The sequence below is a fragment of the Nomia melanderi genome, chromosome 3 (genome assembly GCF_051020985.1).
Source record: "Nomia melanderi isolate GNS246 chromosome 3, iyNomMela1, whole genome shotgun sequence".
Lineage (NCBI taxonomy): Eukaryota > Metazoa > Arthropoda > Insecta > Hymenoptera > Halictidae > Nomia > Nomia melanderi.
The window spans coordinates 15286949-15313532 of NC_135001.1; the positions used below are offsets into that span (position 1 = coordinate 15286949).

The window sequence follows — 26584 nt, forward strand, 5'->3', positions numbered from 1 at the left end:
AGACACGCTGCGAGCCGGCCAACCACGTGACCACCGGACGGGGGTGGCAGGCGACATTTCGCATGCTCAGAACTCCACAGGCTGCTGTAGCGTATCGCACACCGAGCCGATACCCTTCGCAGGGAAACAATAGTGCTGCTGCTGCTGCTGCTGCTGGCTGCGTCCGTGAGAGAGAGAATCCGTCAGAAAGCCCTGAACGAACGCGAACCGCGCACCGAACTGAACGGATCGACCGAAAAGCTGTTTCTCGGTTCCCGAGACGGGTACATACGCGTTGTTCCTTAACCGGCTCCCACGGTTTCACCCTTTACGCGTCCCTCTACGGGCCAACACGCGCACCGAGGAAAATAGAGAAAATAAGGGACACGTTTTCCCGGAATTTTCGCCCATTCATCCATCCGCTTCCGTCGTCCCGCGGCCTTTCGCCTAGGCCTGACAAGTAGTTCCTCGGGCTTTCGTTGATCGATTTTCGTCCCCATTCATTTTGTCTTCTCGTTCGTCGGGTGTCGTTAGGGGCCAGGCTAGGTGACGGAGCGGTTAGTGTGTCCGTCGGTGGTCACGATGTTCTCGTGGTCGTGGAAAGTGCGAGAAAAGTGAGAGGCAGTGTGCTTTTAAACAGTTGACGTCAAGTGCCTACCGTGCACGCAGTCAATCACGGCCGAACGACGCGAGGAGGGATGACGATGGTACTATCAGGAGGGAACCAGCTGCAGCTTCCTTGATCCACGAATATTGTCATCGAAACATCCTCGTTTGGCCTAACACCGGATATCAGGTTCGAAGCGACATTTCTGTTTAACGTCGAGCCCGCTCGCGAACGAATCGGACGTGTTCTCGATGATCGGAAACTGTCTTGTACCTTTGCACTGATGTGTTACGTTCTGTACTAGCTTGTTTTTCCTTTGAAAGCATGTGAAAAATGAAAGTGCGATCGTTTTTAAATACATTTACCGTTTTAATAGATTTGTTTATTTATTTATCATTTTATGCGATTTTTATGGGGTACGTTATACCGTTATTGAAAATCAGATTTATTTAACCATTTATGCATGTGTATCTCTGAGTTGAAACATGCAATACGGGTCAAATTGGAGAAGGGTCAATAGTAACTCTCGCAACGTGGTCCTTTAACGAATTGTATTTCCCTTTGAAACGATCACTTGATTGTATTAAATGTTTGTTCTTGTATAATAAACCTGGGAATAACTGTAATAATAAAGAGTTCGGTATTATATTCTTTTTAATTCGAATTTGGATCTGTTGTTTGCTGTGTTTACTCGTTTTAGTAGTGCAATGCACAATTTTTTCATCTCCTGTGTAATTTCAACGTTTTCAATATAAATGGGAAATTGTTATTTATTATTTAGTTATTTAGCTATCAAAAGTGAAGAACTAAATAAACGAAGTCCACTAATCATTGGTTTTTCACTGATTTAAAGAATTTATCATCTTATAAATTTAAACTTCGTAATTTCTTTGTCTAGAACACAGAAGAAAACAACGCTATTTACAATCATATAAAAGTGCGCAAAACAATTCCTTGATCACTGAAGAATTAATTTATTCTCACAATGTTCTTCGACATTAATTATATTAACACTGAACCGCCTAAAACAAATAATAATCTGTTGCAACCGTTCGGTTAACTCTAGGTTTACGGGCATTTATTGTATAGTTTATTCTATTGTTCCTAGAAAAATCTATATTCGCTTATTTAGGTCTTGGAAATTAGATGTTTGATTGCATCAATCAAAGTTGATGTAAATATTTACCAAAATATGTTTATAAAATCCAATGTGCGTCAAATCGACGCGTTCTGCAAACCTAGTAGCAATAAAGAGAATCTTCCACCTCGAAGTGTCATATTTTCTTAAAAATATTAAAACATTAAGAAATAGTCAAAGTACCGGTAGGCAGCAGAAAAATAAAATTCAGATCGCGGAAACAAATGTTCCTTACTCGAAAAATTCGAAAACCGTTGTTGCCGAATAGCCACGGCATGGATAGAACGTGTAAACAAACCGTTTCGCGAGCAAACTGTTGCAGACATTTCCGCAGTTATTTTTATTCGTAATAAAAATAACCTGCCGGCAACAACACAATAAACAATTCGTATGTTGTCGTATGACAACCCCGTGAACTTGTGTGTTAAATTCGCGGTGTTCGTAAAACCGTCGGGGATGCGCGAAAAGAAACGGTCCCTGACAATTAAATCAAATTTGTCGACAGCCACCACGTGGGAAGCGTGATGTATCCTATGGTTTCGTTCGTGTGTCTGCGTGTTCCTTAAATTATTAGATAGTGCAGGAGTCACGCATACTATGAGGATGCTGTTCGGCGCGCGCACACACGTGTAAAAGTCATTATCACTTGAGCATGCGTAACTTATGCATCTCATTCGGCTCGTTGCCAGTAATGTATTTTAATTGGTCAACCGCTGTACAGCGCTAAGTAACATGTATATATGCTCCCGGTACGAACAAGTGACCGCGACGTAATAAGTAGACTGCGGATCTTCGCGCATTTATAGCGCTCTCAAGACCTTCGAAAAAGAATAAAATGGAAATTCGAATAGAATTAAACTTAGGCGGTTAACCGTAGGAAAACCAATGAGGAATTCCTCACCAGTTGTGGGTCTGATTTTGAAATAATCATGGTTGGAAATTAGTAGATTGATGAGTTTTACTAACTGAAAAGCTTGCATTGCAAAGTTTACGCTTATTTTCCATAACTTTCCCATCATCTTCTAGGTTTATTGTTATCCATCAATTATCCATTTCGGATTTCTTGAAGCATGTAGGATCATGTCTATGCTTTCCTCCGTAACTGCACTTGTTAGGACTAATTTATGATTCATAATAGTTTATTAGAAAAAGAAAGGAATTTTATTTTCATCCTGTGCTACTTATACTTTAACACTACAGGGACCGAGTGTTTAACACGATTAATATGTAATCCTTATAAAAAGTGTTACAATGGATTTTTTTCGGTTTCTTCGTATATTTATTATAGTATTGAAGTGATACTATTTATATATCAGTAATTCCGAAATAAGAGGATTGACACCCGTCATTTTGACGGATGCGATAGATAAGTGTTAAAAAAGAAAATGCTTGTTATTCGATTGGATAAAATTCAGTTCGGCCACAAAAATCGCATCAAAGTTTCTTACAAACATTTCTGTAAATGGAAATAAATAACTATTCTTTTACTATTCTTTTTTAGGCTCTAAATTAATTACCGTGGTAGTTACCGTAATTCTAGATGCCTATCTGTATCCTATCTTGAAGAATATATTTTCTCTCCATTCAGAGAGAAATCTCGAATCCGAATCGTCAAGTTCTTCTTGATCGTCATGGGAAAGGACTGTTTCTTTTTCTATAAATAGTTTTGGCAAAGAATATTTTTTTATTATTCAAATACGAGTCTGCTGATAATCGTTTGATCTATTAGTAGGACCGAAGACATTTTGTAGAGGTAAAAATATAAGTAACTTGTGAGAAATAAAAAATGAATTTGTCGATATCCTTGTCAATATTTTCAACCTCAGAGACAGTTACTGAAAAAAACATCAGCTAATTTTCACAATAATAAACTTGTTAATTCTGCCCCTTATTTGAATTGCTAACAATAAATTGCTGCACATAAAAATAGACCAGGATACATATTCAAGGCGAAACTTAGAAAAACGAACATGACATTACAAGTAGCGTTAGTAAAAGTAATTATATGTTATTATTTTACAAATTTATGAAGCTGGCGTATTGAATAAGAGTGAATAAGACTTTCATCGTCACACCCCTAGCCTTTCGAATTCTATTTCACTTTTCGTAACCATTGACACTAAATATAATTTATTATACTAACATTCGTTTCAGGCTGTTGTTGTTATTCCGATTAGATCCGTTTATCGTCATAGTGAACGGCACAAAGTCATTAACAAAAGAAATAAAGTACTGTAAAAATCCAGTCCTTGTAAATTACACGTAAAGAATTTTGTATTTTAAAAAGATCCCCAGTATAAAAATGCTAATATAAACATTTGTCTAAAAATGAATAGTCTAATGGTGAGAAGACTCTGCCACGGGAGCAGCAGAGGAATAAGACAAGGGACGATCGGTTGGGACAAAAATGATTGGGAAAGTCCCCGGGATGTGGCAAACAAAACGTTTTAAGGATAGAGCTCGCGATTTCCATGGCCGCGACGGATGGGAACGGTTAGGAAAGCCGGCAGAGCGTTCCGGGCGAGAACCTTTTGTCTTGACCCGCAGTGTAACCATCCCTCTTCTTATTTTTCTTTTTCCTCCTTTCAAATGTAAGCTGACCGACCGTGCTCCGTGAGACACGGAGTGTCGTGCCATGGGGACCACGTTATATACTAGCAACGCATTCCTCTCGTTTCGTTGCATTTCTTTGACGGCTGATGGATGGCCGGATAGCAGCAACCTAAGCAACTTGCCTGCGATAAACACTTCGCTGCACGTTTTGTTTAGATAAGCTGAGTGCCTTTCGTCTTCCTTCTTTACCGAGACCTCTATATTCTTTCGAGGAAAATAAATAATAACGTGCCCAGTATAATCACGGAATCGAGTTTAATGTGTACTCATTAACACTTTGAATGTCCCTCGAATTTGGGCGACCCAATTTATTCTAGGTGTAGATTTCAAAATTCATTTCCTGGGGTGACACATCGAACGAATTAAATTTTATTAGATGCACTTAGTGTAAGAGGATTAAAGAAATTTTGAATTTTCAGTTTTTATTTTATTGAAGTAATTTTTTCGACCGTATGGGAATTTGATGACTGCAGATTTGGCAATCGACGTGTTGATGTAAATTAATTGAAAAAGCCAACTTTCAATCTCGAAGATTTGGAACTTGCTTAGGCAAATTCTTGCTAACCTTACGACGTTTTTGCAATATACTAAATGCAAATGAGATTGTTTTAAAATTTAACCCCTTGTCCTATGATTTTTTTCATGATTGTGCTTGATAAAACTACGTTATGGTTTACTCTAAAGGTTAAAAATTGATAATAGACCAATAATATTTCATTTATATTAATCCTTTGCGCCCGAGAGGTAACTCAGTCTCCATTTAATTTGATATACCAAAATTATAAAGTCTTACACACAATATTAAGCTTCGTGTAACCCATAAATATGTGAAATATTAAAATAATAACAGTTTCTTAATTTACGTAAGGTTCTCTCATTAAGTACGTATCGAAGAACGTCGTCTATAATTCAATGAAAAATGTTGAATATTTCTAATGAATGATTTTCGAGTGCAAAGGTTAAAAATAAAGGGGTTAAAATGAATAATTGCAAAATTCAAAAATGTACTTGTAAGTAATCTGATGACTGCTCCAGCTCTGAGAGCTATTTTGTTGGAATCGAATGATATTAAACAGCGAATTCTTTTGGTCGAATTATCAAAAGTTTGGTGCGATTAAATTAAATATATTGGATCTACAAATACATAGAAATTTAGAATGATTAGGTTTGTATTACGTATGTGCTCTAATGTGTTTGTTTTTCAAAAATAATCGAAGTGTAAATATTTCTTTAGCAACGTAGTGATTACTTTCACATAATGTAGGAACAATGTCAGGTTGGAATTTTCAACTTCCTCAGTTCATGCTTATAATTACAATTATTTAGAGTATTAATGAGCTGTCATAGAACTTGTACAGTGTACTTACTCAGAGCTTTTCATGTTACGGATCACGCGTCTATGAAGAAATCAAAATATAGGAAGTGTGGAACAAATTTAAGTGAACATCTGAAAGAAATTTGAAAATTATGCATTTCATTAAAGGATTACTGCATTTAATAGTATATTTTTGTATTAAAAGAAAAACGGGAAAGGTTGTTTCTAAGGCAGATGTAGGTTAAAGCAAAAAATTGTATGTTCACTGCAATATATTAATTTATACATTTATTTTCAATCGTCGATGTATGGACCATTGTCTTTAATTCTTTGCACTCTACAGGGTTCATTATGGCAATAAAACTAGATACGACAAAGAGAACTTTAGAGACTACTAAAACTTACAATTGGGAAGTTGTAATATTTTTTAATCAACAAAAGAGTTGATAACAGTAAACACTTAAAACTATATAGCATTGATTGAATTATTTAATCGTCCAAGCAGTTTGTCGACAGAAAGAACTTGAAAAACTATCCACAGATCAAATGACTATAAACGCAATGGTCAATATCTAAACGAACGTTATATAAATTTAATGTTAAGAAGATTAAAGAGAAGTATAAATATTAGTGTATTGCTCTAGAAGTTAATGTCAGAAAACATTACTTATGAAATGACTTAAATGTTACATATATACTTTATCCCACTTCTAGAATCCAACAGCACGAAAGCAACGCGTACGCGTAATTTTCAGCAGAGGTGGACAAATTTATTATCTAGGTAGCGAGTTTCAAATAACGAATAAAAGATAACAACCTGGTTATTCAGTTTTCATTCATGAGAACCTCTATCAAGAAATGAAACAATGTTTGTTTGTCACTCTAGAATTATACCGTACGCACACCGATGATGTCGCGAAATTTTAATCATGACTATAGAAGTGTAAATCAACATTCAGGCACTGAGCTTTTGTTTACTTTTCTAATATGCGCTGTTTGTTATAAAATACCATAGAAAGAAAGGATTTGCAGCATACATTTATAAACACTAGAATAACCAAGCGTTTAACACGATCAACCCTTGCCTTATAATCAGGCTGGAGACTCGTGATGACGATTTTAAACAAAATTTAAACAAGATGAATATTACTAAATGCTTGTGAATTCGAATTAAATAATATTTTTCTGTTATCAGTTATTATACTTTAGAGCAAACATAGACATAGAATATACATAGAATTTCTTTCTTTTTCTTAATAAAGTATCGATCATAGTTAAGAAATAAATCGTAGGGTAGGGGGTTAATATGTAATCTTTATAAAAATTGTAACGATACATTTTTTTCGGTTCGTAAAAGAAAATCTTCGTAGAAGAATAGTAGTAGAAATTGGCCAATTTTAGATCCAACGATCAACGAAAGTTTTCTGCAGGACACTATCCTACATGGTTTAAGACATCCGAAATGAATAATTAATGGATAATTATTTACCTGAGTGATGATGGGAAAATGATAAAAAATAAGCGTAAATTTTGCAATGTTATCCTTACAATTAGTAAAACTCATCGATCGAAGTTATTTTCTTCGAACGATGATATATCGGTGAAAGAATGATTCTGGGCGTTGAGATGAATGAAACTGAAAGAGCCTTAATTGAATCAGAAGTTGATTCAATTAAACAAAATCAATAATTTGATTTTTACTTCGTGAATATACGACTGGAATTTAAAATAATAATTTAAGTTTTTCAATTTCTCGGAAGTAGAAGGAATGACGTAGCGTGTATATTTATTTCGGCCTCGTCAGCCTAGAAATAGAACATTGGCTTACAATTTTCCATAATTCCATACTTCGTTTTCTGCATTCACACCTCCTACCCGCTAATAGCTAACTAGCTTATCCTAATTATCCTACTATGACAACATCCTTAACACTACATAAGACACTCGAAAATATGGAACACTTAACTTAGATTTCTAAGCCTTCCTTTCATTTTATTCTGTAGTTTCTTTAACCATTTCATTGTCTCCTAGGGGAAATAACGTGCATTGAAAATCCGAAAAAACTGATATCCCTTTGTAAAGAATAAAAATGAAGCAACGATTAGTTTCGTTTAGCATAACGTACTATCATTGTTGCAATAAACAATTCACCGATGTATCTTTGCCAGACAAGTGTATCGATATCGAAAATAAAATGCCATCGGCTGCCTCTGTCGTTCCAACGTATTGCAGTGCTAATTGATTTCCCATCGTTGTATTCCAATAAACGACATAACTTTTTGTTAACGCGTCGCATTCGTCGTACGAAAAACAATCGGTTTCATGTTTACGTAGAACCGACGTGTATAACTGACAGAAAGGGTTATAAAGACTTTCTCGAAACGATTGTTCCTTGACAATGATTTATTCGAATCCAAACAACGCACGGGAAATATTTACCCCGCGCCAGTAAAATACACCGTTCCGATATAATTGACGAAAGAATGAACCCTTTTCAGTTGGGAAGCGAGCTTCAGTCGCCATTTGTTTCAATGCAAGAAAATTATAAAATTAGATATTCGATGTCAAGTATTATATAATGCATTAACATACGAAACGTTGAAATGGAACGATTCTGGTCTTTAATTTATATACGATTTTTCTGTATATTAGTTTTGGAAAACATCAGTGATGTTTCATTAGAAATGAAATATTTATGCAATATATATAATTTAAGTTGTCTACCATGCCATTTTGAAATTTTCATGATAATGTATAAAATAATGTATAAAATTCTCATGTATGAAGTCTCTTGTAACCATAATTAGTCAAATTCTTGAAATAATGATTAAAAAAACAACTTAAAGTTGTTGTTGTCACGATATACTGAAATTCAGTTTCTAATAATCAGACAAATAATAGTAAGTAATACAATTGAGTAATCAAATTTTGAAAGGTGTAAATACAGTATTATAAAATGTAAAATACGGATAAAATTCCGTATGAAGTTCACAATTGGCATTGCAATTAACCGACGACCTTGATAGGTGACGTGTCGCACGGTTACTGCAACGAGGAAAAATTTGAATTTAAGACAAGTTGCATGTATAGGCGTGTTAGTTTGTTAAAGCAAAAATTAAATGAATTTAGATTTTATTTAAAATTACAGTCGATTTACAGCGATAAGTATAGGTAATCTTCGTGTAACAAGACAAAATGGCCGTATTATAAGAATTTGTGTTACTATATAAAACTAACAACTACTGCAAACAACATCGTTAAGTTCGCGCTATCTTTTGCCCTCTTCATAATTACTGAACACAATTAAACCTTAAATGAATGATTTTTTAAAAAATATTAAAATACTTAAAAATAATCTGTTTACTTATCGTACAGCTATAAATCAGTAGCTCTATAATCGATTTCATTACATAGAATTCTTCTATTTGTAAAAGGATTTTTTTGACAAGTCACTACAATATGAATATAAGGTGTGCACAAATAATAAACGAAGTATAGTAAACACTTCTAAAGCAGTTATTATTATTATTTAAACATAACAAAGTTTCGATAATAATAGAAGAAATAATATGATATGCTATCAAATGACATTACATTTAGAGAACACGAGATTTTCTCGTCAACCCGGTAATATGACAACTTATTCATTCTACATGTAATCTGTCACAGCATCGTGCACAGCTGAATTATTCTGCTGGAACATATGTTTTCTGCCAGTAACTTTGCAAGCATAAGTTTCTATCTGTTCTTTAATTAAATTTAATATGATCTTCAGATAATTTTATTTTAGTTTTGCCTTTGAATAGAATGCTTAAAACTCTTTCTTACTTTTGTAAGTCGTGATAGTGCTACAATGGATTTTCATAGAATGCCGGGAGTATGCTCGCGGTATAGGATACCGCATTGTAAAAATTGTTTTTAATACATAAACAATAACTCAACTCATTTATGTAATATAAATACATTAATGGGTTCAACTTAACTTTTACGAATCAAGTTTTAAGTTTCAGATTTAGGAATTCATTGGTTTATAAGTTATATTACCTATTACCTTGAAATATGTAAATATATAAAATATATCCTATATTACCTTGAAATATATTGTCAAGGTTATCATTTTAAAGAATTTTTTAAAAACCTCCGAGAAAACCCGTGTTTCTTTTTTAATCTTCGACATACATAATCGCAATAAATTTCTACTTACTATGAAAATAATATGCATTTAATCTGACATAATTACAGACAGTAAACAGAAATTTAATTGGCATTTTCAGATTTTACAGAATAATCGTGATTATTTTCGCAAGAACATTCTACGGAGATATTGTCCTATTTAACTCTTGTTTATTTATAATACCATATAGGTTCGCATTTTTTTTAAGTCTCTTTCATTTGTGTTCAGTTATTATCTATACATTAATTCAATTATCTCAATAGCTAATATATTTCGAGTGAAAACTTAAAATTGCTACAAAATTCGTAATTCTTAGAAATTCCGTTATCCCTGTGTTAAGTTTGACATTATTCTTTAATCCTTCAAAGATGACGTTCATATAGTGTACCGAGCTACTAATCATTGTGTATAGCCAAGTTGAATTTTTAAATTAAGGTACAGTGCATATTTTGAATAAAAATGGTATCATAATAATATTTCAGTATGCTACATAATAATGTTCTTATCTTATATTGTTTCTAATATGAAACTATAAGCGAAATTTTATTTCGACATGTCGATTGCGTGTAAAGACGTACGAGATACTTCTGTACATAGTACGTCCTTCGGGTCGGAGAGGTTAATGCGTTTAAGTAACTCCATTCATGCGTATTTTCATCCATAAATGGTGTTTATTTACAAATCATGTTCCCTCGGCCTTACAATGAGTAACCAGGGGTGAATACAATATAACGCTTCTGTGGTGAGGGTGAATGAAATACACATAAATCGGAGTAACAAAAGAGAAATATAAAAGAAACAAATAGATTAGGAATAAATACATAAAATAACATAAGAAGAAATACAGTATAAGATATGAGAAAGATTAATATAGAGAAAAACAAAGATAAAAATGAAACGCAAGTACAGTGATTATGTTACACATAATAAGTGGATAAATAAACAGACGTAGGAAAAAAAAGAAATGAAACATAAGAAATAATTATAAAGAGAAAGGTAGAAAGAAAAGAAAATAAAATAATTTAGAGAAAAATAAAATGAACATATGTACAACGATAATTAAATTATAAATGCTAAATCAGATGCAAATAGCTAGATTTCGTTGGTCAATAAAAGAAACGCGTATCAAGAAATAAAAATCCATATTTAAATATTTTGTCGAAAATCTAATTCACATTTTTCGATTTACTTTTTTAATACTCAGTTGTACTGGGTTCTACTCAGCCATAATAATTGTTTCTTTTTAATAACCTTCTAATACTTCATTATTCAACGCTTACATCTTGCATTTAATGCTTCAGCTGGTCTTGATTTTATTTGACTCGATACATAATAACGATAATCGTTCAACAATGTATTGCATTCCACTTTTACATTCTTCGATAAAGTACCAAATTCTGTTCTCCAATACTATTAAACATAAGAAATCAAATATTTCATAAATTATTGTAAATATAATTCCTATTACGCAACTGTTATATATTAATCCATTTCGCCCCAAGGTTCCCATTTGGAACACTGTACTTTTCCACAAATAAATGACAAATTTTGTACAATAATAAAATCTTGCTTGGTAATACTATTTTTACATACTGCACACTACTTATTATTCCTGTTATCACGAACATCCCGATATCAATGTTTATTTCGCAATAAAAGGAAGTGGCTGTGTCACGTTTTAATCAATACGTTAAATTTTGGTTTATGTAAAAATTTGGTCCTTAATGAGTTAAAATATCTATATACGTAATACAAACCTAATCCATTATTCTCTGTATTTGTTACGCTTAACATTCGGTTGTCCTACTAAAATCGTTTCCATGTGTTTCTGTTTCCATCTGTTGGTTTAAATTTTGTTAATCTTCAATCATTAAATTCCTGTCCAATAGGTTTGATCGCAGATTATCGGGCACGCGAGTCTTTTCTTATAGCTGGTGTTATAGGGCTCGATTTTTTTTTATTATCGGTAAGTTTATTCTAAGTTTGAATGGCTTATGTAAGTAGACACAAAAAGATTCTTAGTACCAGCAGTATGTAATCGCCTATTGATAAAGAATATCAGAATATAGTTTTTTATAAATAGTTGTTACTCTGATGCAGATTTAAAATATAGTTTTATTGGGTACAGTTAATCAGTTATTATTGATTAGTATTATTATTAATTAAACAGTTGTATAATTCTCATATTACAAAATTACTCAGTCTCATATTACAAGAATTATATTTGTCTTTTGTATTTTTAATATAACGATATGAACGAGAATATGAAAATGATACAAAAATGTACCTCTAGAAGGGAAGACTAAAATTTGTTGTAATGTAAGACGAAATCTGGTGCAAAAGTATTACGTGACCACTGTTAAAGAGTTTTAAATACGAGAGTCAACAATTTGAATGACAAAACAGGATATTTTTATTAAACAAGCCACACGATGATCTTTATCACGTTTTATTATTAACGTTATAATTTTTCCATTGTGTCTAGTAGGTGTCTATTGTATTTATATATGTGTACATATATGTGTACATACAAACGTTAATACATAATAGAGGTTCTCAACCGTGTTACGATCCATTGGTATATTACGAGATCATTTTTGAAAAATGATAAATATTCAGTTCATTATAACTGTTTCACTTATCAAGTATAAATATATACATATACGTCACATTACCATTACTAATGCAATTAAATTAACTTAACTATAGTTAATCCTTTCTCCTATATGACTCGACATCAGATTTACTCAAACGTGTACTTCTCTGTCGAGACATTTTAAAATTGTATTATATTGTTATAATATTTTCAACAGTATTAGTAAGGAAAATTGTTTAGACCGTTTCAAACTAACTACCTATCGAAATACGTTTTAAGTAAAACGCTTAAAATAATACAAAATTATCGAGAAGTAAATATAAAAGAAACTTGGCGTGCGAGGGATTAATTGTTGCGAATTTTACGAGAATTGTTTAATTAACCTCTTGCGCTGGACATTAATTCAAAGATTTAACAAAGTCTTACGCGAAGAATTTTGTTTTCAAAATAAATTTCAAAACAATCCAGTATGTACAATTCATCAAGACGATCGATGTGTATAAGACATCATTGGCAATTTTGGAACGAAAACATCTCGACGCGCCTGGTACGTATTTTCAGCGTAAGAAGTTAAATGGTTCTATTTAAATAAGTAGTTCTCATAAAAATTTAAGAACCATTGTTGTATAGGGTACTTCCGGGTGAGATGGTCCGATCTCGTATAGATTGTCAAATATCTATATTTTCCATTGTTTTTAGTGATATACTGAATCCTGCACGGTAACTTACTTAACTATTCTTCTTATATGTTTGTGCCTTCATACATATACGTATTTCTGTTAGGTATTAATGATATTTCTTATGTAACTGTTCCTTCAAAAAAAGTGGGACATCTCTCCCCGACTCACCCTAATATCCGTAGAAAAACTTGACCAGACTCTTTTGCATCTCATCGTAATGCCCAGCAATATATGTACCGTAAGACCGTTCCAATTTCTTGTGTTTCTGATGAACAAATCGGAATCCGATCTGGCGAACGACACAGCGGTGTATCGTTACGCAGAACCGGTGTGAAAGCGCCCTTATGCAACAACTTCCTTTTTCGTTGCACTGGTGTAGTGGCGGAGGAGGCAAGCGAGTGTAGGAGTATGCGTGGATAAGGGCGGAGCACGGACAGATAGTGACTTGGCAACATAAAGAATACATAATGTAAAACATCGTGAAAGGAGGTTTCATTGGCTGTTCTCGAAGGTTCGTGGTGTACGCCTACCCATCCGGTCACTCCACCTCTTCGACGCGCAATTGGCAGACAATAATGAACCTGGCGCGAATGCGAACCCTTTTCTTCAACCGGAACCGGTCGACGCCGCTTTTTCTACTCCTTAGTTTTATTGGCGGTCAAACATGGAAATTATTAGTTATTATGATCTTTACTAGGACATTTAGTAGTAACATACTGCACTTTATCTATTTTTAATGTTATCTTTATCATTTTTGTCCTAGATGTTTTTCAAGATTGTTCTTATCCTTAAGTTTTCATGTTGCTAATATTCGGAATTTTTGCAAAACTCTTTCAATAGAATGCTCTGAAATCTCCATGCTAATAGAAAGCGAGAATCTAATAATCTAATGACAATAATAATCTATTTAATGTAATAATTAAAATAATATTAATTCATTTATAATCGATAATCGATAATGTATAATGTATAATTTATAATTTATAATTTATAATTTATAATTTGTAATTTATAATTTGTAATTTGTAATTTGTAATTTGTAATTTATAATTTATAATTTATAATTTATAATTTATAATCTAATATTGATTTAATAAAAAAAAGCAATAATTTTGAACACTTCATTCGAATACCTTAAAAATATTTATTGAATTTGACATAAATCTCAAGCAATTTTATTCCAGTAATTTTTAATAATAAATAAAGTAAACACTTTTACACGTTCGCGGGCAGCGTCACATATTTGTAAAGCTCAACATTTTGTATCCTGTGTAAAAAGAATATTAAATTATTTTCACTTGTGTTTGTATCTAAAATTATAACGCATGGTGTACAATGTAGGAAGGTGTTCTCTGAATTTTATTTGCATTTTACAAAGACAATTTGCAAGAAAATATTGTAACTGTGGAGCTTGCTACTTAAGCAAACGCTGGTCGCGAACGTGTTAACACTAGATTTACGGAATCCGTCAATTTGACGTATATTGAAATTTTTAAAGATTATTTAGTAAGAGTTTAAGTCGATTTTGATTCGTGCTATTATGTGAATACGCATTGCAATACTCTGGTTTTATCTGGAATAATAGAATAAAGTATAGAATAAACGGTCGTGAATCTAAAAATTTGTCATCGATTCAACGTAATTAAAGCTTTTATAGATATATATCTAAAATACATTTTTCGTTTCCTAAAATAGAATAGTATCTAGCTGTTCAATAAATTTTCATGATCCGCTTAAAGCTTAATGCATTAAGAAATGAACCAGACACTTCGATCGATCGATAAGTCTCAGGTTGACGCTCGTTTGTTTCAGGTAGAGTGATATGTTAACCGAAGACAATGACCCAACGAAACCAGCAGGGGTTTTAGACAATGCTGGCAACGTGTCTTCGTCGACAGAGGCCTCGGTACAACACCCTCGAATTGCAAACAATGGTAAATAAAGCTCTTACCTGTTATAAATAGAGCATATCGTAATAAAAATTATATACATGTTGAAGTTTGAATAATTGTTCGAATTTAACTGCAATTAATGACCTATAATTATCGAATGATACGTGAACAATATTACAATAATGCCAATTCAAAATATGCCAATCATCTAAAAATGAAATCTAATCTCATTTTGTACGGTATTTTTGTAGTAAATAAGTAAATTTGCAGAAATAATAATATGCACGATAAATTGGAATATGAATTGTGGAAAGAGAAGCCGGGATAAGTTTCAAAAATACATATTTTTCACATAGCTTAATAAAACAAAAAATAATAATGATGCTTCGGAAAACAAGGGTAAATTTTATTCGCTGTTATTAAATTCGGATCGCGTAAATTGATATCGCGAGTAAACAATACCGCGTGAATAGTGTTATAATTTACTGCGCGTACATAATACCACTTAAATATTGTTATAATTTACCGCATAAATAGAGGGACGATGTATAATTACAAATTAAACATTTCAGAAATTTCATGTGTAATTAGCACTAGCAAAACACTGAAGACTTTGTTGAATTATTTGAGGTTGCCCACCGAAATTCGAAGATATAATTCAATATTTTCATTGTAACCCGCTGTATATGTGGATACAGTTGAAGCCGAAGAACACTTTTATTTGTCCACTAGAACAGCAGACAAAAACCATCCTGTTGCAGAATCTTTCACCAAACATTGCACAACTCTCATTTTTGTAAGATAGCTCCGTTGTAATGGGAATAATAACTGAAACCAGAGCTCCCCAATAAAACAGTTTAAATTCAGTGCTTTGAAAGGTTTCCACCTATATTTTCCGCTTCTCTCCATGAGTCTACTAAATTAAACGAGAATCTGCCGGCCGTTGTTTATCTCTTCCAGAAAACGCTCGATAGAATAACCCACCCCTGGTAAGAGTAAGCTTATACAATAAACAGACTTATTGTTTTAAATATTAATTGCGTTTCGACATTTTGGATGAAATTAGACACTTTCGTACTTTTCAAAAAATTCACTGAAATGATGCACTTATGGAGACGCTAATCACCTTCTGAATTATAATAACAAATTTATCTTTTATATGTTGGCTGCTATGGTGCTCACTGATGACCGAACCTTCCAAATTGCTTGAGAACAATTACAATAAATCGAATAAAAATATTTAGTAACATAAGCACGTAGGTGGATAACAGTGTAATATGAGTACTGTGATACCAAATCATTGATAATTATTTCTATTAATATATCATTATTGTTACTATTAGATTGTAACAATTTTGATTTACATTTTTATTGACTAATTTAAACGAATATGCATCATCTGCGTATGCATACCAACTAAAACTTGAGTAGCTTACTTCAACGATTGTCGATAAGTGTGAAATTATTTTTAAAAAATGTTTATTCTTTTGAAATAGCAAGAATAAGTAATTAAAAATAAATATTCTTTTTCTTCTAAATATTCTTATATTATATATTATATTTACACAAATTTGGAGAAACCAAACGTTATAATTGGTAACTTGTACTGTGTCCATTATATTTACTCAACCTCGTAGTAGTTTCAATCAGTATTTTAAAAATTCGAAATTTTAAAAAGAAACAAACGAATTCGACAGTAGTGAATGTTTGAAATCACACTGGGATTTTCGAAATATCAAGCATTTTCTGAAGAGAAAACTTTAAAACTACCTGTCACATAACAGACGATGACAACTATTAAGCTTTTGCACTGGAGGAGCGACTCTTAATCGCCACTTGATTTGATATAGTTGAATTATAAAATTGAATACTGAATATTATATTTTAATAACGCAATATTATATAAAATATTGAAATCGAATAATCTTGTTCCATAATTTATGTACAATTTCTTGTTATGTTGATTTGAAAAAATATCATCTGCACCTCGTAAGAAAATATTGAATACTCGTAGTGAAAAACTTTCGAATACAAAGGATTAATATCCTGATAACGCAAAGAACGGCATTACTCGTGGAATGACAGTTTTGTTAGGACTGTTGAAAAATGGTACTTAGAAACGTATAAATGTGAAACGTTTTGATCATACTGGCAGAGACAGAGGTCAAGAACGAGGTACAGGACTGCCCTGAGAATGACAGCATCCCCCCCAGTGGAGAATTGTATATCGATGAGAATGCGGAGGAAAAGGAGCAAGAGTATCCGGATTCCATGGAGAAGGCGGACTACAGTTCATTGTACGGAGCCAATCAATATTATAACAGGTACTTATATGTATGTGGTCCCTCATCCCTCGAGACAGATTCCATTCTTCTTTTAAAACATTTTTTTCCACACTTAAAATATTAGATTTACCAAAAAGTCTTGTTTTACTTTTCAATATGGCGTATATATTATAATGCACCAGTAAATATTGAAAATAGGCAAACTGGCAATAGAAAGTTTTCGAATAAAATACAAAATGCATTGTTCAATAAAGTTTAAGTTAACGTATTGAAATATTTGTTTAAATTTTATTTGAAAATACGACGAGACCTTTCGGCCATCTTAATACATACGGGACGAGACAAATGACCAATTTATGATTTTATACAATTATTCAAATTATAACAGTGCTTTTATGATTAGTTATTAAATAAATCAATTAGTAGTAAGCAACTTATTCACAATTACGCCAACAGGAAAGGGAGACATTTCAATAAAGGTACCTTTGTAATAGTAACAAGAAATTTTTGAACAAGTTACTTTGACTTTTCAACAGCGTTAGTGTTTTAGCGTTAAAGAATTATTTTATTGTTATTCGAAACCACAATCTAATGTACTAATTCATAAAATTCGGAAAACTATCTTTATTCATTTCATTTTATACTCTGTCTATTAAACCCAGAAATATCCGGATTTAAAAGATATTGAAACCTCATAGATCCTAGATCAATTTTAATTCGTGACCTCTACATTTCAAGTAGTTGTTTCATCAAACAGCAAGAAAAGAAGTGGCAAGTTATTTTATTTGTTAGATATAAGTTTTCCCACGTCAAGCTTTTTTCGAAAAACAGAGTATAGTTATATAAACATAACCTTTTGTTTCTGTATTACTTAAGTGTTTTGTTTCTGTTGATAGCTTGTATAATTCGCCTCCCTATGGATCAGCGACGACCGGAAAGAACACCGCGGCTTTACAAAGCTCTTATTTGACCTCCTATACCACGCCAAGCTCTATGACTCAATACTCTTCTTACGCCACGTACAACAGTGGCACGGCGAATTTTTCAAACGTAGCCCAAAATATATCGTCGTCTTCTCAGGTATTTATAAATCGTTACATTTGTTGTTATTATTATTATCATAGCTTAACCGCAATTTCTGGCAATGGATAATCTCAGACAAATATTGGGTCAAAATGACCCATGGATAGAATTCCTATTCTACGTAGTTCATCGTTATTAAATATCGTACAGGAATCTTTAAGTATACTTTTAACAGCATATGTTACTTTTCTATAGAATTTCTTATACCTTATTGCTAAAAAATATTTCATCGGATGTAATATTGAAACTCCGAAGAGAAAATGAAGGTAAAAGGTAATGCAAATTACTGATTTATAATTTATGTTATTTTAAAGTTTAAGCATTTCGTTTGTAGTTTTTTCCAATAAAATGGTGAACATTGCTCGGCAAACAAATGATTAAATGCTTTTTAACGGTAGTGTCCTTACGTTAATTTGAAGATAATTGCTTAACATTTGTTTGAATAATCAATATTTATACTATTATATTAATTAATGTGTTTTGATTTTTATAGAAAAATTAAAGAATTAAATTAATGGAATATAATTTACCATCGCCATCATAGTTACCATTTTACATAATCTTCCTTTTTCAGAAGTTGGATTACAGCGCCTATAGCAGCAGTTTGTATGGCAATGACAGGGTACCACTACAGTATTCCGGATATTACCCCATGCACGGTTATCACACGACACCCGCTTCATTTAACATCGGAAATCTGAATTTTGCAGGTAATGCTTTTATTAGTCTATTTGTGTTTTTCATCTATTTGTGAATTTTTATCATATTTTTATAATAAAATCCATATGAATACATATGATTATACATTCGAAACTATAGCAAAATATTATAAATAATGAAGTATTCGGTTTTTCTAACTCACCCTATTTTTATAATTTTTTTGTTTAATTACACTTTTTAATGTAAATTTTGATCGCAATATTCACTAACAATAAGTGATTCTTATTGAGCTTTGCATCTTAAATATGAAGCCAAAAACGAAATTCATCCGTTATCTTAAGTTTTTGAGAATATAACGTTTAATTTGATAAAAAAAGGCAAATTTTCAACTCTAAAAATTATTTATGCGTCAACTATAAAAACTATATCAGATATGCTTGCGAAAAGTGGTTTTATACATTTTTACGAATAAAATGATGAAGATTCATAATACTCGCCGAGAGGAATAAAAAATGTTCAATTAACGTAGATTTTAACGATCCTTTCGAAAAATTAATTTTTATTATTCAAAGAAAGAAAACGTTATATTCATTTGAGAAAATAATATATTTCAACAAGAATGATGTTATCGCCTGCGACGCTTAATGCTAACGTTACTCTCAATAAATATTTATAATAAACTGTAAAGTATTCACGAGAAATGCTGCTCGCTTTAAAAATTATTCAAACCTGTCTAAATGTTTACAATGCCATGGTAATATATATTATTTTACTCGGAAAATAGTACCAACTTCTAAAAACAGTGATTCCACAGACTTCTTAGCTGACACATGTGCAATTTATAACGTTAAACATTGATTCTTTCAAAATTAAAGTGATTAACAAGTGAGAGTGACGAAAGAAAAAATTAAACTAATTTTCGTATTTGTACTAGACGCATGAAAATTTACAACAAACAAAAGTTAAATATTAGAAAACATAAAAGAATGTTTAATTATCATGATTTTAAAAATGTTGTACGAATTATCTTCTCGATAACTGCGATTTAATTACGATTTTAGTTTGTCTGATTATGATTTCCTTCTCTGCAAAAAGATTCGACCAAGTCTGCACTCACGTTAGACGCAACCACTCACGATGCCAGCGATCTTACCGCACGAGAAACCACAAACATCGAAGGTAACACGATTCGTACGTGTGACTTTACATCTCCACAATTTTTTCGTTGAATTGTTATTTATCTTAAACATACGACCATTCGCGGTGTTTCATAATGAAATTTTGATAAATAAAATACCGATCCACATCTTAGCAATCTAAATAAAGTAAAAATAAAATTAAATATTTCAATTTTGAATATACAATTGAGATATTTTTGGCAAAGAATCGTGATATTTGGCAAAGTAAATAAACTTTTAGTTTAACTACCTACGACTACTCACATGTAACAAAGTATATCAGAATACACCGAAGCAAAATAGAAGTTTTTAAAAATAATACTTAAATATTCTCAATATTCTTAAAATAAACTACTATTCTAAGTAGTTTCTGCAACAAATAACGTTTTACTTTCAATGTTATACGATGTAAAATACAATAGCTTATTTACCATTTACTAGTTAAAATAGTATTTTACTCAGGCCATCCCTAGAAAGTTTTATTAAGATGAATCTACACAAATGGAAAACAGTATATTCATGCAAATAGAACAGAAGAAAGTTCAAATCAAAATAGAAACTATTCAATTAAAAAATTAATGAAAACTTATATAAAACTACCCGAAAATGATTGAAAACCGTAACACGGTTGAAAGAAAATCTAACAAAATATTACTGATATATTTTATCATGCGTTTCTGTAAACTGAACGTAGAATACACTTCTATAAAATACAATTTTTAAAATTTAAATTTCAAAGCCTATTTATCATTTACCAGTTAAAACGGTATTTTACCCGGCACTAGCTTCGAACGAACAAATTTCAGGGGCGACGGCGAAACCTTGCAGGCGCGGAAGACGGCAAAGCGGAAGTGGAAACAGTATAGGTTCTGCGGACACGACGGAAGCCGGTCCTCATCGGATATTCATCTGGGACCTTGACGAAACCATAGTTGTGTTTCACTCGTTGCTCAATGGACAATTTGCACGAAAGCACCGTAAGGATCCCACCCTTTTGGCCCAAGTGGCGTACAGGATGGAGGAAATGATATTTAACTTGGCCGATACTCATTTCTTTTTCAATGACGTGGAGGTAAATGGTCGAATATTTTAAATATGTTTAACCCTCCGCCGACAATATGGTTTCTCAACAGCGCGGCTGGCAACATGAACCTTTTATGATCAGTCTTGGTTTTTCATTGTTGCGAGTTCTGTGAAAGTTTGAACAAATTTTCAAGGTATTAATTATAATCTCTAATTTTAGTTAAATTTTAATTTAGTTAAATTTTCACATGATTTCGCAATCAAAATTGAAAATCGTGATGAAATTATGAAGAGATGAGATTTTTGATAGTACTTCAATGGTTCGTATTGCCGACGGAGGGATAAGAATTGTTTTAAAGCTGTGTAGTTCACACGCCAATTATCCATTCAATTTCAATTATCATAACACGCACGCTTTCTACGGTTCCGTAAATTTACTAGCCTAGAATATCTTACTAGTCAGTACTGTGATGTCTAATGTTTAAATTAAGTCTAATTTTTTCTCATATCTGTAAAGTGTAAATGATAACCGTATGGTACTTTATTTAATAGATATACGAACATTCACGAAGATTAAGTAAAATAAATACATATTATAAATATAAATTTTTCTCTTAATTCTGACTAGACGAATACATTAACGCAATATACATTTAAAAAATTACAAAATCTAAAACAAAAATATTTAATTCAAATAAAATTTATAATATACTGTACTGTCATACTAAATCTGAACTGTTTGAGTGCCAAGCGGCGAGATAATGCTTTCCCGTTACACCGCTGAAAAGTGCAAGCCTAACGGTTCGTAGAATCAAATTGAGTTTACTTATTTTTTCCTTTTAATCATTTATTTTTATTTCTTTTATTACCTCCTTAGAAATAGAAAAATTGAGCGATCACACAGTTTAGATTTTTTTATATGTAAAAATAAAAAAATATAATTCAGTTTCTGAGCTTAAACGAAAGAAGCGCGATCACGCCGTCTAGCACTTTTCTACTAAATTATTGCAAAGATCTTTGGCACTCAAACGTTTAAGTACCCGAGCCGCAAATAATTGCAGAAATTACTGCTATAGCTTGTCCTTGCGTATCCCTGAAAATTTAGTTCGAAACAGAAATAAAGAAAAATGTATTTTACAGGATTGTGACCAAGTTCATATTGATGATGTATCGTCGGACGATAACGGGCAGGACCTGTCTTCTTATAACTTCGCTACTGATGGTTTTCGATGCGCATCCGCTAACAATGGTATATGTTTGGCTTCCGGCGTTAGAGGTGGTGTCGATTGGATGCGAAAACTAGCTTTCCGATATCGTAAAATAAAAGAAATCTACAGCAATTACCGGAATAACGTCGGTGGCCTATTAGGCGCAGCGAAACAGGAGCAGTGGTTGCAATTACGATCGGAGATAGAAGTGCTTACTGACAACTGGCTGACATCGGCCGTAAAATGTTTAAGTCTCATCAATAAGAGAAGTCACTGCATTAACGTCTTAGTCACCACCACGCAACTAGTTCCAGCCCTATCGAAAGTTCTACTTTTTGGAATCGGTGGAATATTTCCGATTGAAAATATTTATTCTGCCTCGAAAATCGGTAAGTTCCATGGAAACTAATGTTATATAGATAGTGTCATATGCAGTCAGCAACGAAAGTATTTGAACAGCATGGTAAGAAATAAGTTATCATTAAATAAATTGCACACCGTATATTCCTATTCATTGAAACAAGTTGCATTCATAGTATACAGGGTGTGTCACGCAACGTGACGATTCTAATTAACTCATAAAATATGTACTGTATGAAAAAATATTTCAGACAAAAATTGCACAGTTACGAAGAGGGTATTCAATAGTAATATGGGTTTTATGCTGTTTTACTGTTTTATCGAGATATGCAGGTCACGTTCATTTTTTTTAAATGGAATGCCTATATTTTTATACTATGTAGGATCTAAAACAAATAATTACCGAGGTATTCACAAAATAAGTATCCTGCATTACAAGGTATGCTCATTCAATGGGACTGTTATATTTGGAGGACAACTTTGTTTACGACGACAGGTAATATTGTTAAGTACGACACGAGGCATTGGACGTCGTCGATATGAAATATCAGCTAAGTTTAGTAATGATAAAAGTCATACAGAGAAGAGTACCACATTAAAGTTATTTAGAAACGTCACGTTGCGTGACATAACCTGTATACACGCAACAAAATTGAACAAATTATGGAACATTTATTGTGTCTAAGCATGCATAACGTTCAAATACTTTTGTTGCTGACTGTAGGTAAATATTACGCGTTCATAGAAAGAAGGCATCTCAAAGGCATACGGATCGAAGTGGTCAGAATAGAAGGAGACATGCCTCTTTTCACGTGTATTTTCGACACTAGTACGCTATTCGTCAATACAATTACACACCCAATACATTCGAGTACTCGCACACCCTTAATGTTTACCGTAAGGCCCTTATATGTAAGTTAGAGTAGGGGTGTAGAACTGGAAGCTCACGGGCTTTGTAGGGCGGGGGTGTCAACTGACTCCTCTCAAGCTAGTGACTCTGATCAGTGGTTCCCCTTTCACCTCTACTCTAGGAGCTGCCCGAGCATATGTATGCGAGCAGATCTATGCAGTGTTCAAATAGAAACAAGAGAAAGTTTTATGTCGAGAGTAACTATTTGTGAAAGACAGGACCTTAAAGAGCTCACAAGCTCCCAGTTCAGCATCTCTGATCTAGAGTCTAGAGTTCCAACGAATGTAATATTTGAATAGAAACTCACGCAACATTCGGTGCACCACATTGAACCCTTTAATATGCATTTTTAGGGAAAGAAAGCTGCTTTGGAAGAGTGATTGCAAGATTCGGCCGAAGTTGCACGTATGTGGTAATAGGGGATGAATCTGACGAAGAAACGGCAGCGCGTGCGCACAACTTTCCATTCTGGAGAATAAACAGCCACTCAGACACACAATCTCTTTATATCGCCTTAGAAATGGGATTCCTATAACCAGAATAATTCAGAAAAAAATATCCAATCGAAAGACACTTTAGTTATACAGAGTACATCTATTAGAATATTCTTTATGTTGTTGATGAAAGAGTGTAAGTAGGATGCTTTTATCGAACATTTTAATATTTCTACTATTTATCGATTATAATACTTGAATCGAGGATCAGTCATTCCTCTAAAATTACCGTATATGGTTACCAGGTAAGGCTATTGGTCGATCATTAAATTTGACCGATCAGAGCAGGGTCCACAAGTGTTATATAATCCAAAAAAAGAAAATCGAAAGAACGTGTTTGAGAATTAAAGATTTATACATAGTACGAATATCCCTTATCGATTCATGCACGTTTTCGATTATATGTTCGACCTAAACATTGATTCGTTCAAAACTATACGTATCTTTTATGTACTTAAACGCATTTTCTGCTTCCCAAAAATATAGAGAAATACAGAATTGGTCAGGAAAAATTATTTACAATTTACAAGCGAAATAATATTACACACATTTGCATTAGCTGTAATATTTGAACAGACCTATATATTTCTGAATTTTTTAAAAGAATTTGATATAAATATTGTGTACAGTTTGGTCCAATTATTTCATTACAATGTAATCCCAGTAAACATAATGAAATATAGTAAAAAAGGTACTTTCTGATCGGTAATTGGTAAAAGTAGTAGTTACATTTTTTCATTAGTTCTAATACACAAAGTTTTGACTGAAATATTGTGAATTTTTAACATTTATTTGTTTGTATCGTATATTAATAAGAATATTTAGCTACATATATTTTTTGAATCATTCATATCATAGTGGTTGGAAAATATCTCTGAAATTTCAACTGCTTTGAATTATATTAACAGAAGTAGTGAGTTAAAATAGGATGTGAGTGTCATTCAAATTTAAAATTCTATAAGAGCACTAGGGGTGCATAAATAATATTTTCAAAGTGTATGAGAGGAGGTTGTGTAATTAAAATTTTAATTGATAAAATGAAGAGATAAGAATAGTAAATGATAACCAAAGTTAACGTTGAATAACTGTAAAATCAATTTTATATAAGTTTTTTTAAATGTATCGTATATTCAGTTAGAAAATATTTGTGGAAAACAATCAAGTAAAATATATTCAAACTTTGTACATGTTATATATTAGAACAAAAGAATTCGTTCTCTTTTTCTTAGAATATGAAACTGTCTTTTGGTAGTTTACAGTGTTTTACATTTCTATATTTATTTATGTATTCATTTTATATTCACATTTCTTACTTTTTTATGCTTTCAAAATTATAGCACTGTAGCGCAGGTATATAATATCTGAGAATTATTGGTTAAATAAATTATAAGAACTACTGGAAAATCTTAAAAGCACAAAATCTGCACAAGTCTTTATATAATTATTATTAAAGATTACATACTGACTGTATAAATACAATTTTAACTATACAACAATACATTTTTAAACTATTTTGACTATTATTCAGAGATTTAGGCGAGTGAAATTACAGAAAAGGTCAAATTATGTTGTATAATAGAATTAAAATATTCAAATTAATTTTGAAAATATATATATTGATAATTAACATTTAATTTTCATATATATTTCACTTTTTCTTATATTTCATTCTTGTAGAAAATTTACTTTTCAAATATAAATATATATATCTTAAATTAATATTAAATCACAAAGGTCAGATGTGATATAATAAGTATTAAACTAGATAAAAACATTTTAAACAAAAGTTTGAATCATTATTGCAAGAACTGTAATTTTTTGTTTCAATTTAAGCACTTTTACTTGGGTTTATAAGCATTCCGTTGTTTATATATTAAATTTTACATTAAACGCACAGCAATGTGACTTTTATTTCAATGTGTGTATAATTTTAGTACAATCTAAGGAATTGTATTACGTAAACTGTGCCTATTGAAATTATATATTTTTATATATAACTGTTATTTTAATTCCATCATCAGGCTTTTAAGTACAATGACCAATATGGTATTGTACAACAATATAACAATGCAATTCTATAATAATATTATGTGCATATATGTTTATATCTGTTTATGCTTTCCAAATCGAGTAAATGACAATACTTTGCGGTGTGTAATTCATTTCCGTAGTTTATCGAAATTCTGTTAAAAAAAGTTCGTTATACATGTACATCCTTTGTTATACAAATGTTTTTACTAAATAGTGTCAAAAATAACTTATAATATGCTTTCAAATGCTACAAATTTTCAATAAAAATCATTTTGTTTGTTTACATGATACTGATTTTTTTATATTTTTTAAATTAAGTCTTATTTGATCAGCTTTACTCTAATTATACTTTAATTAT

At 32.0% G+C, this 26584-nt stretch overlaps 1 protein-coding gene across 9 annotated transcripts; it reads left to right on the forward strand.

Moving 5' to 3' along the window:
• eya (eya transcriptional coactivator and phosphatase 2) lies at positions 1-26511 on the forward strand. 9 transcript variants are annotated; one of them, XM_076366329.1, is made up of 10 exons: positions 1-775; positions 14919-15036; positions 17150-17318; positions 18176-18359; positions 18937-19072; positions 20118-20213; positions 21007-21272; positions 22364-22820; positions 23516-23703; positions 24055-24229. In XM_076366329.1, the coding sequence occupies exons 2-10, from the start codon at positions 14925-14927 to the stop codon at positions 24079-24081; spliced, it is 1635 nt and encodes a 544-aa protein (XP_076222444.1). In that variant the 5' UTR covers positions 1-775; positions 14919-14924; the 3' UTR covers positions 24082-24229. The 9 variants fall into 9 exon arrangements, with proteins under 9 accessions (XP_076222444.1, XP_076222443.1, XP_076222446.1 ...); XM_076366328.1 differs by having other exon boundaries at positions 17-775; positions 14915-15036; XM_076366331.1 differs by having other exon boundaries at positions 19-775; positions 14915-15036; positions 23516-23688.
• The last annotated feature ends 73 nt before the right edge of the window (positions 26512-26584 follow it).

Coding starts and splice junctions, on each gene's coding strand:
- eya (XM_076366329.1), top strand. CDS start 14,925: ATGTTAACCGAAGACAATGACCCAACGAAACCAGCAGGGGTTTTAGAC. Junction 22,821..23,515: donor TTATTCTGCCTCGAAAATCG/GTAAGTTCCATG, acceptor TGCTGACTGTAG/GTAAATATTACGCGTTCATA. Junction 23,704..24,054: donor TTACCGTAAGGCCCTTATAT/GTAAGTTAGAGT, acceptor ATGCATTTTTAG/GGAAAGAAAGCTGCTTTGGA.